Here is a 12,099-nt window from a genome sequence, read left to right as displayed (position 1 = left end):
GGTTCAGGTTGGAAATGAGGAGACATTTCTTCTCAGAAAGAGCAGTCAGGCATTGGGACGGGTTGCCCAGGGAGGTGGTGGAGTCACCGTCCCTGGGGGTGTTCAAGGAAAGGTTGGACATGGTGCTTAGGGACATGGTTTGGTGGTGACATTGGTGGTAGAGAGATGGTTGGACCAGATGACCTTGGAGGGCTTTTCCAACCTTAATTATTCTATGAACTTCTTTATGTAGCACCAGCAGGACCTGGCAAACTTTTAGTTTAAATGAAATAAGATCCTGCAGTTTGATGCTAGTCATCAACCACTAACAGCAAAGATCCCATCCTTCACATTAAGGAGAAAAATGATATTTAGAATGAGATGTGCAGCAATGGATTTCATTAGATGATCTGTTTCTTATCAGAAGTTGAGCACTGGCAGCTGGTCTTTTATCACTTTGTTGCATGTTTTGAGCAGAGCTCTTGGTTAGGGGAAAAAAATATCTGGGTCTTATACACTCAGTCAGAAAGGTCAGTTAAAAAAACAGTTTCAGATGTCAAGCCCCAGATGATTATTCCAAAGTTAATCACACTTCCACATGAAGAATTTGACCCAGGTTTGGGAGAGAAAAAAAAACGCATCCCATGAAATTGCAAAAATGGGTAACTACTGAAATGTTATTCTAGTTCTTCCCAAGACAACCGCTCATTAAAAAGGTATCCCGAGACCAGTAAGAGAAAAAATGGGGACTTCATAAATGGTAAATTGGAACTTGTTAAACAATATCACATAACACTATACACAAGCAAGATTAGCTTTAGCATATTTTTTTCTTTGGGACTGAGATTTGTGCAGTTTCCCCAACTTTCTTTGGGAGAAATCAAGTTTCAGTTAGGAACACCTGCACTCTCCCAGCACGACAACCCTTTCCAAAACCATCATATTGTTCACTTTATTCAAACCCACCAAAAAAGTCCCTTTTGATAACACTGTTTATTTTAGCTTCCCTGGCATCTATGAGTTTCTCTGTGCTCACCAGCAACTCCTATGTCACAGTCTTAAAAGCTCCACTGCAGAAAAGAACAAGGCCAGTATTATAAATATATTCAGTTACTGATGGACTGCAGAAGTTTTTAAACAACTGTCCTCTGCTGCGAGGTGTAAAGGAATAGAAACTCATGTTGTCAACAGGGCTAAATTATTATCATTCTAGATGCATATTAGCTTCACTAAGGAGATATTTATTGCTTCACCTGCCTTGAACTATAACAGCAGACTCTTTGACAAATGGCCTATAACAGGTTTAATCTTCAGAGAGGTCCATATCCTTGTAACTATTGTCATAAGTCTACTGCGTAGCTATAGATTAGCTTTTGGGGATATCTACCATTTATAGAAGTCTCTCTCCTCACCGAGTCCTACCTTGGCTGATAGGGGGCTTACATTCAGCAGACCAACTTGTACATCAGCACTCTGTGAAAACTATGAGGCCAGGAACCTAAACATGACAGATGCTATGCACAATTTTTATTGCTTTGAAGAATGTGTAGGCACTGACTAACTGGTCCTAAAGTTGTCCATTGGATATGCTCATCTGATCATCTTAAAGCAAGCAGACTCTGTGAATGTATTCGTTTAATCTAATAGTAAGCTGTTGGAAAAACGAATGCTGGCAATGCCTCCAGAAGGATAACCTTGAGTTAATCTCACATCAAGAAGCAAATATTCCATCTTGCTTATGGGTAGATGCTACAGTTATGACTCCAGAAAATGAATGTTGTTCATTTTGCCAGTGCCATGGATGGATAGATCAAGGACACTGAACAGTTAAACCCTCCATAGCCAGATGACAACCATTAGGAGGCAACTCAAGGAAGACAGACCGACAGCCACAGATGCCTATTTGGGCACTGCATTTCTGTAGAAACACCACAAATTCTGGTAGCTAACTGTTTTCCTGAGAATACAGTTACCCAATATCACTTTATCGAATTACAACATTACACACAACATCTGCAGTTTCTAAAGGAATATCACCACAGAGGTTATCATTCTTTACAGGTGATAGCATTAAGCACTGTCATGATAAGGCCTGCAAAAGTCACAACGCTTGCCCTAGAGTATCTCTTTCAATGTGTTAATGGCATGGCAGGAAAGACTAAAACCCTGAGGCTTTTTTAAGTCTAGTAAATTGTGTTTATCACAAAGGGACTCAGCCACTACAGTGAACGTGAAGCTTTGGAAATATCCTACCTTGCGAGAAGCATTTTTGTCTGTGTTCTCCACATCACCGTCCAAGAATGGCATGGCAAAAGAGCTGAGATCCTGTCAGGAGAGAGAAGAAAAAATGATGTCCTGTACTAATGTCTTCTTCCTTCCATCAGAGCTCCCACGATTGTAGCCCACCGTGTTATTTACAAAGTGCCCACTGCTTTACCCATAGCAACCACCAAAAAGTAATAACGTGGGCTCTGACAGTTCTCCTTGCCTGCAAAGGAGAACAGATTTAAGTAACTAGTGAATAGAAAGCCCTTTGCAGTGCTTCCAATCCATCACCATCAAAAGGCACTCAGCATCTGGACAGACAAAGCAGAAAGTCCTGCAAAAAGTTTCAAAAGGGGGGTACCCAAATCCCACAGAAAAAAAATGTAGGAAATTACAGTCTAACTATAGCTACTTACTCAGCAAATGACCTATCTGGCCTTTAGTGAGGACTACAATCTTTGTTTAAAGAGTACTCATGGTGATAAACAAAACTTGAATGAGAATATGTCAATGTTCTCAAAATATGTAACATATATAACAAAGAGGGAGAAAACAGAAATGTGGTGTTGAGGATGAGATAACCAATTCATTTTCAGAAGGTAGAGAAGTCCCCTCTGTGACCAAATTCTGTGCAACTAGAGAAAATAAAGCCATAAGAAAAGCACACATGCTCATCTTTAACTAACAAAAACAAACTGTAATTATATTCTACCTCCTGCCGTCTGTTCTGTTTATGCTACTTCGTGTTCCAGCCACGAGATTTTTAGGGCTCCTTTGTAAACGCATAATGAAATTTTCTGTGTTAGTGTCAAGTTTAGCATCTGTTTGATCAGAAAAGTAGATAATAAGTAGTTCTATGAGCAAAAGAATGGTTGTCAATGTTGCGTGCTGAAGAACTGAGGCTTGGATCCCAAGCCTCGATCTCAAAGTCAGGAAAACCTCCTCAACACAGAGCCTCTCTGATGCAAGGCATCACCCTTTAAATATAATGATTCAGAGCTTCTCTACCATCACATCTGCATCTCATTTAAAATTGCTCAAAACAAAAATAAATAGCAATTTCACTTAAACTTAATTTGCGATTAAATAGAGCTTAATTAAAAATTAGCACTGGCTGAGAAGTCTGCAAGGCTTGCTTGCCAAAAGGCCTTCAGAATTCTGAACAGCCACAGGTCTAATCACATCACATTGTGTAATCATACTAAATCCAAAATATGCTCAAAAATGTGTGTAACTTGGGCATAATCCTTGCAAGTGTTCAAAAATATTCTGGTTACATAATGAACAACAAAAATAAGGAACAAAATATTGAATTACTGGAACTGAAGCACATGGGAGTAACTCGTGCCAAGCTGGAAAGGAAAAAAAAAGCAACCCCACTTGGCCAAACTGGCCCCGAGTCCCTAGGCCACAAACCAAAGTATTCATGACAAATAAGTGTGCTCCGAGCTAGGCAAATTCAATGGGAACCATCTACCAAGGCCCAAACTACAAAGCACCAACCCAACTGTATGTCACCCTCATCACCACGCTTTGACGTGTGTTTCACGTCACATTCATTTGCAAATGAAAATGTAAGCAAATATTTCAAAATCAAAAGAAGAGTCAATTTGTTTGTTTGCATTTTCACTGTTATCGAGATTTGACAGGGTTATTAAACCAGGCACCACAGGACCTTAAAGAAAAACTTCTGTATTAATTTGTTTATTCCTACCATTAATAAAGACCAAAATGACTTATGTACTCCATATAAAAATTACCTACCCATAAACAGTGTTTATAAGCATTATCAATAAATGGATTATTCCTACTTCATAGGTTACCACAATAATTAAATAATAAATCTCTGTGAAGAATTTTAAGAACCTAATGGAAAGTTACACAAAATCATATCCCCTCATGTTTACTTTAATTTAGCCAAAGGATTTACCGACACTTTCTTTGACCCATCTTTGGTAGTGAAGAAGCTTGTATCTGATGTGTGCTAAATCATTTTCCATTAAATAAAACAAGGAAATAATATCTTTTGAGCTCCATATGTTAGCATCCCTATACCCCTACTTTTTGTAATTCACAAGGAGAAAACCTGCAGTTAGGGAAGGCTGGAGCCTGGAGGAAGAAAGTAGGTTTTTAAGGGGACACATACCTAGCAATTAGGGTTGAAAAAGCTCTCCAGGAAACCTGGAACAGCTGGAAATGAAACCATAACTTTTCTTTTGAGCAGAAATGTTCAAAAACAGGAAGAGGTAGGTAGGCAGAATTATTTTTCTACCAGCTAAACTTCAGTTGCCAGTTACAATTCCAAGCTTAAAAATGGATACATGCTATATTCTAAAGCCTAAAAGTATGAAAACCACCTGATGATTTTATTCTATTTTGTAATTCTCAGATTCGATGGAGGTATGTTTCCTTCATCTGTTTTCAAATGCAGAAACAGTACATCTCTACTTACAAGTGGAAATAACTGGGGCCGTACCAGAACCTCCCTGGACAACATGAGACCTTTCTTTGTCTGCTAGCGAACATTTAAAAAGGATAATTTTACTTGTAGTCCCATGATAGAGTGTGTAAGCAGCTACCTAACAATATTTTCATCTTTCTCTTCTTCACAAAACTCCAGTTACAGAAGGAAAAATTGCATATATCAAAAGCCAGGCTGCAAATACTGCTCTCTCAATTCCAGGCTGTTGGTTAAGCAAGGAAATACTGGGTATTTATTTGCTCTTTGTGTCTCTGCAGAATACAGAACAGATTCTTCTTTCCTTTTTGTGTTGCTCTTCATCCAGAAACATACGCAGCTACAGGGTTGATGACACAGTAAAAAAAAAAAAAAAAGATAGGAACTGCTCCAAAAGTGTTTCAAAACACCTGTAGTACCTCTTGACAGGCCAGTGGTGCAGCCCTAGCTCTTACTGCATATCTGACTGCTCTGATCTTATGCTAACTGACACACATTGAAGGCTTGCTCTGCCATCAACCTAGGATTTAAACTAGTCTTAGGTAGCTTTTCACCCCTACAGAAAGCTGGTGGTGCTATTATCCACCAGCCCCCTCCAGCTCTGCTTCATTACACTTGGTATAAATGCTTTAGAAAATCCCATGGTTTTGGAGATACTTTAAAAATACTTTTGCAAAGGTGTACAGTGATGTGTTGGTAAGAGGAAGCTCCTTCTCATTTGAGACTGCAGAGCCCTGGCTGAAGACTAAATGGCATCACTCCTTGTGTCCATCATTTCTGCATCACATCCTTGGAGAGAAAACTTCTGCAGAGACCAGTCTATGGTCATCCTTGTAATGGGAAAGGCCACCAGAGGCTGCAGCTCCTAGTGGTGCTAGCCTGGAATTAAGGCTATTCAAAGTCCGTTTTGTAAAGTTTTGTTTGCTTTCCTGTCATGATCCTGTTCCTCAGTAGGTCCTTCGTATTGCTCAGTGCAGACCGACAGCCAGACATCGGTCCTGTCATGCCCCATTAGAAAAAATGAGCTCTTGAACAGTTTAGATTTACTTTACAGCCACGAGGCTGGTTCAGATTTATATCCAGACGGATATAGTGCTACATCACTCCTTCCTGATTCCTCTCTTTTTCCTTAGACAGCCCTTATATCAGAATACTTGGAACTATGTGAGAAGAAGGAAGAATAAAAATTTTGTTATTTGATATCTTGGGAAAGCAACAACAACAAAAAAGTCCCTTTCTCAGAACTGTTTTGGAGAATAGGAAGGAAAACCACATTTTAGGATAGAGAAAGCAAATATATCAGCTGGCAACATGTAGCTAAATGGCAGCAGGAGCAAGATTTGGTTCGCCAAGCAATTTTTCACCTTTTCCAGCCAGTTTCAGTTTCTTTCCTTACCAGGGAGAATTCCTGCCAAAAAAAGCCTGCCCAGACACGCTGGTCTGGACGTGGCTGCAGTTGGGGACCTTGGTGTCAGAAAAGAGTTTCCAGCAATTCTGTTGCAGAGGCTGCAGACTTAAATAACAAACCACTAAAGCCTTGAATCCAGTAAACAATGTAGTCGGAATAAAAAGGATTTATTATTATTATTTTTGTTTTGTTTCAAGGCTGCTTTGGCAGCCAGGCTAAAAAAGCTTCCCTGCAATGGCTGAAGCCGGTGAGCCATAAAAGGCTGGGCTGTGATTGACAGGTCAGAGACCTATTTCCAAAGTGTTTTGGGTGGGAGTAAGACTTGTTTTATGGCCCTGATCAACAGTAGTCTACACATCTTCCTCCTCAAAGGAAAAGGGAGAGAAAATACGATGAAAAGGGCTCAAGGTTTGAGATAAGGACAGGGAGATCACTCACCATTTATCGTCATGGGCAAAACAGACTCAGCATAGGGAGATTAATGTAATTTATTACCTATCATTAGTGGAGTAGCACAATGAGAAATCAAAAGCAAACCACAAACACCCCACGGCCCATCTCTGATGTAAGGCTGAGTCCCTCTGCTCTAAACAACTTCAGGATCCCAGCGGAGGTGGTAGCAGCATCATGCAGTCCTGACTACTGATGGTCTCACCTACGAGACATCACTTTTCTGCTTCACTAACTTCTATGTATGTGCTAGGACTGCACCGAATTTAAGGACGTGAGATGCCTGCCAGACACCACAGTCTCTTTGTACAATATAACTCAAGCAGGAGGTATCACTTTACTGAGACTGCTTCTCAATATGGGGAGACGGCTCCTTTAATAAAATAAAGAAAACAAGATACTGAGAAATTAAGATAAGAGTGCCAAAGAGTGCTGATCTCATAAAGCATTGCTAAGAATTGCACTCCTCAGCATCTCAACATTACAAGCCTCTCGGGGTCTCCTCTTCTGCTAACATTACTGTGCATGTCGACTGTCCTACCAAGGACAAAGAAAGTCAGGATATTTATTCACATAGTGGTGAACCACTTCTTTCAGCTCAGCCTGTGCACCAGCAGATTTTTGTTAGATCAGCCTTAGTTTTTACCTATTACAAGCCCATAGGGAATTCTGAATAGTAAATATACTACATATGCTAATAGCCTGTGAGCAGAATCCAAACTTTGAGCTCTGTGGAATAGGGTGCAGAGCTCGGCAGCTCTGATTGCATTAAAATTTTACTTTTTGGAGAACATTTCTACCTAGAAGCCTTTTAGGATTTATATCAATTCAAATATTCCTGTTGCAGACGGAATGATTCAAAACTGACCTACATGGGAATTTCTATCCTTTTGATCCTGTTGTTTTGATATAATAGGCATAGTATCGTAGGACTTGCTACACGGCTTTATTCCTTTAGGAGTAGGTTGCTCATTGCTTTGCTTTCCTCCCTCCCCCATGCCATCTAGACTGCAGCATGTGTTTTGGAGACAGATATATAAATCGCACTGTGAGACATAGGATGCTGGTGACTAAGTCTCGGGATGACTCAATGGGAGTGGGCAGTAACAGATGTACAAAGCTGGTTACATTTGTGCAAGCCAGCTTTGTACTTCACAGGGCTATGGCAATTTATTTGTGTACTGTTACTTTTCAGGCTGTTCACATTAAAAATGAACAATTGAGTGGGTCTGGACAGTTTGAGATGGTAGAAATGAGCTATAGAGACTTTATTTTGCCCACAGCATGAAGATGCCAGAAGCACCGTGGTCCTTGGTGACTGTGCAGGACCAGTTGCACAAAATTCAGTGTCAAGGTGGACGCAGCACCAGACTTGAATTAACAGAGGGTACGTCACCTTAATTTTTTAAAATTAAATTCAAATAAATAAATGACCTGCCTGGAAGAAATGGGAAATATTCAGTCCCGAAGAGGCACAATGTAAAAAGTTAGGGAGCTATGGCTGGCTGAAATCCAACACAGAACTCAGTATGTGAAGATCACCATCCATCTGGTGGTTATTCAATGTCCCATAGCAAAGAAAACTTGGCACTCAGCTGCAACAACAAACAAGCAAAGAACTAAAGAGCTACCGAAGCTACTTCTCCCCTGTTCTCACTCATGGGTTGCCTGGCTTGAGTTGCCACCACTTGGTCTGAAAGAGCTGCTAAAACTGAGAATTTCTTGGAGAAGGGGATAACAATGAAAGCAGTAATTCCTTGATATTTCCCTCAAACAGCTGTCCAAGCTGCTCATCCTGAGTTATCCTGACCATGAGACGCTGGCAGCCTCCAGCACACCCTTCCAAACCTCTCGACTGATCCTGACTTTAAACTACAGCAAGCAGCCCACAGCAAGCGTACCTCTTCTTCTGAGGCTGTAGGCAAGGTTCATCCAAAAAACCTGCCAAGAGATTGTGGACTGCTTTTTGTTTTTCTCTCAATCTCAGAATTAAATCACCAGAACACATTCCTACACTGCTCATGGAAAAGCTGAAATTTTCTTTCAAGTCTGTGCTCTCCTGCCAGGAAACACCTCGGTATCTTCTTGGTGATTCAGCCTTTGCAACCAAGCTGAGCACAGCCTGGAGCACTCGGACCTGGGGTGGGATGTGATCAGTTCTGCCCGGAGCCCCACGGTGTTTATAATGTCCACGGAGCTCAGGGTGGTACAGAAACATTGCGATGAAGAGCACTGCTCTCGCCTACCCAGAACATCACGCACCATCACTGGGGGGTCTCTGACACAGCCTGAGCAAGATCCCCGTGCACACGACAGCCTGGTTTGTCAGCTCCTTCACACCAAGAACCACACAGCACGGTGACTGGCAGCATGCATATTACAACAGCAGATGGACAACCTAGCGAAAGCGTAAATAACAAAATGTCATTAAAAAAAAAAAAAAAAAGGAAAGAAAAAGAACAGCAGAGCAAGCAAGTCAGGGAGGAAAACAAAATTTTCAATATTCCCTGTGACACCACGGTCCACATACAATGTCTGCAGTGGCTGGCTCCTGCATGTATCCAGCCTATGGAAAAAATCTGTTGCTTTTTAGATGTCGCAGCTTGATTTACAAGTATGAAGCTGCCTACTGACAGGGGAGCAAGACTGAATGTCCCCCAGTGCTCCACAGACTCTGGTGACTACAAAGTCTTTATTAAGCCCCATTTTTAGGTGCTCAACCTAAGACAACCTTTCTCTGGCTAGGCATTTCCTCCGAGAAACAACCAAAGTTAAGACAGGCAAGGTGAAAGCAGAAGGTAACATACCTCAGCCCCGGTGAATGTGATCAGATGAACAATGAGATGCTCAGATGAACGATGAGGGAGTTAAGAAACAACCAGAAGAGATACCACCGCGGGGAGAGATGGCAAGAGACTGCCAATGTTCAGATGGCACAGCTCGGTGCCAAAAGAATTGCTTTCCAATACTTACATAAACGAGACACAGGATCCCAAGGTATTTGCAGAGAAAAAGTACACATTTTCTATAAAACATAACGTCAGCCGCAGTGGAAGAGCAGAACCACAGGAAACAAAAGATGATTTTGCCATTATGTAATGAAAACACTTGAGACACTACAGCATGGGGGCAATCTGAAGGTATTCAAAGCCGGGATCATCATGAGTCTTTCTAAATCATCTCCACGCTTTATCTGCTTAAGAAGTCACTGTAGTTGACATTTTGATGCTTTTCTTCACTCTCTATAGGCCAAATCTCTTAGAAAAACATTTCCTCGAGGAAGAGCAGAACAAAACAGAGTCAGAGCTGAAAACCTCCAGCTGATGCCATTATCTGAGAAAGACTTAAAGGGTTCCCCCTTGCATGCATCTCACTAAAAAAGGTGTCAGAGATTTTCTGCCTGGTGTGAATGCTATAAGCACTTGAACTACAACTATTTTTTGCAGTTCACTGCACTTAGGAAAACAGCTGCCTACTGCCTCCTCTTTCCATTCTTTTCAGTTAATAACCATGAATAATCTTAACAATTAGAAAAAATAATAGCTGGAAAGCCAGGTAAGTGCTTAGAGCTGGAAAGGCAGGTAAGTGAGGGACCTACTCTGAACGAGTAGTCCCTCAGCTAAAAAAGAAAGTAAAAAAGGTTTAGAAGCAAAGAGAAAATGAGGTAAGGAAAGGAAGAACAGGATGGCTATGTGCTTGGTGTACTGAAGACCTGAATAGAAGCTCAACTGGGACAACGCATGGAGCCCACGATGAGGGAAGATTTCACAGTTCATGCTTTCCTGATGTAAACTCCTTTGTGACTGCAGCTGCAGAAAAAAAAATCGTATCTACAAAAATTTATAGTCACTTTGCTATAGCTTTTCTTACAGCTTTAGCACCACCTGTAAAAAGAAACCATTATACGCAGGATGCTTAATTTCATAGGATAGACTATTTGTTTTTCTTTTCCCAAAAGAATGGTTTCTCCACCCTCTGAGCTCTTTACACATTTTGCTGGAGCTGGCAATGTAAAAAACCCTCAAGGACAGAAGGAAGATCAAATTCTCAGAGATAATCCAGAAAACACTGTCACAGTCACAGTACAGTACCCTGCCTTAAATCCAGCTTGCATGTCCTTCAGTCTCACCCTAGGCTTTGAGCTGAGAGATGCTGAGAGCTGCAAAGATTTGGTACCTTTATTATTTTTTTTCTAGTTAGTGGTGCCATGTAATACTAATAAATTACATTTTTCATCCAGGAATTTTTCATTCCTGTGGGAATCCAAGCAGCTTTACAAACCGCATATCCAGTCCAGAATAGCTTCACAGATGGACTTAAGCAATGAGACTTTCATTGCCTGCGCCAGCTTCCCGGCTTACCTCTGGGAAAACATCAAGGACAGGACATCTATCACTGAAAACACTAATCATCTACCCCACACTTTTTGTCTAGCCTCCCATGATAGAGCTCAGGGAAAAGCCAGCATCTCCACCGGGGTATTTGTTCCCGTTCCCCTGGTACAGGGCTCCAGGGAAAGGCTGGACAACTTGCTTAAACTTCGGATGGTTCGGCGCAGGATGAACGAACCTTGACTTTCACCTCTCCCTCTTTACCGCCTACGAAGTGGGAATGAAATCACTTATTTTCCCATTTCCCTCTATTTAGAAAGCAAAGCATCCCGAATAGGGACCGCGTCGTACTACGGACACGTCTACACGGCAATCACGAGCGCGGCTTAACCCAGCTCGGCACCGCACCGACAGCAGTGTAGCCATGACAACACACGGGCTAGCGTAGGCTGCACAATCCCCGCGGGAGGCTGAGTAAATACTCTGGTAATTTAGCTCACTTTGAGCTCCTCGCTCCCGCTGTTGTACGGCCGTCGGGACTCAGCAGGGTTAATTTACCCCCAGCTTTAATCACGTCTTCGCCTGCGGGCTAGACACGCCATGGGCATCCATACAGTGGGTGGCACAACGAGGTCCCAGGCTCTGGCATTTCTAAGTGTTATTAAAATGTACATTTTCTTCACCCAGCTTTGGCTGCTGTATAGGACACGGTTAACTCTTTGACGGAGCGAGCACCCATTGGAGTCAAATTGAAGGAGACACCGTGTCCAACTGAAGCAAAAAGAATTTAAATTTTAGGAAAATAGGCCTGCTGTATGACCACAGAGAGAACCCAGTTTGTTAGAGAATGGGCATGATCTAAGGGAAACGTCCAAGGGTGAGATCCAAGCACCTCACGCTGCCAGGCCTCCTCACACCCTGGCCACTTGCTAAGGCTGCCTCTAGGGATGTGCTTCAAAAACACCACAGCTGTGTTCGGAAAAAGGTGTTAGAAGACACAAATGACCATCTCTGGAAGAAAGATGGAGGGAATATTTGCCCATCTGGAAAATCTTGTGAACAACGAGACTAATGGAACAAGACATAAAAAGGGATTACTCATTCTCACTTGAGATAGCCATTACTGAAAATAATTTTTTGCAGTGGGTCCAGTTTGGAAATAATCTTCATATGGAATGGGAAGGACAGAAATAACACAGAATAAGGTG

General features: G+C 41.8%; 1 protein-coding gene across 4 annotated transcripts in view; it reads right to left on the bottom strand.

The window, feature by feature from the left end:
• PRKAG2 (protein kinase AMP-activated non-catalytic subunit gamma 2) overlaps window positions 1-12,099 on the bottom strand; it is a 217,208-nt gene that overhangs the window by 148,726 nt on the left and 56,383 nt on the right. For 3 of the 4 annotated variants that reach the window (XM_083824659.1, XM_083824660.1, XM_083824661.1), the window contains exon 2: window positions 2,233-2,304. In XM_083824659.1, coding sequence (XP_083680785.1) covers window positions 2,233-2,304 — 72 coding nt within the window. Of the gene's footprint in view, window positions 1-2,232; window positions 2,305-8,822; window positions 8,841-12,099 lie in introns of those variants that run through there. The other variant, XM_083824662.1, reaches the window with a different exon arrangement.

This window comes from Anser anser (genome assembly GCF_964211835.1).
Source record: "Anser anser genome assembly, chromosome: 2".
In the NCBI taxonomy this organism is placed as follows: Eukaryota; Metazoa; Chordata; class Aves; order Anseriformes; family Anatidae; genus Anser; species Anser anser.
The sequence above is the reverse complement of the archived record's forward strand: the minus strand, read 5'-3'. Positions and strand labels throughout refer to the sequence as shown.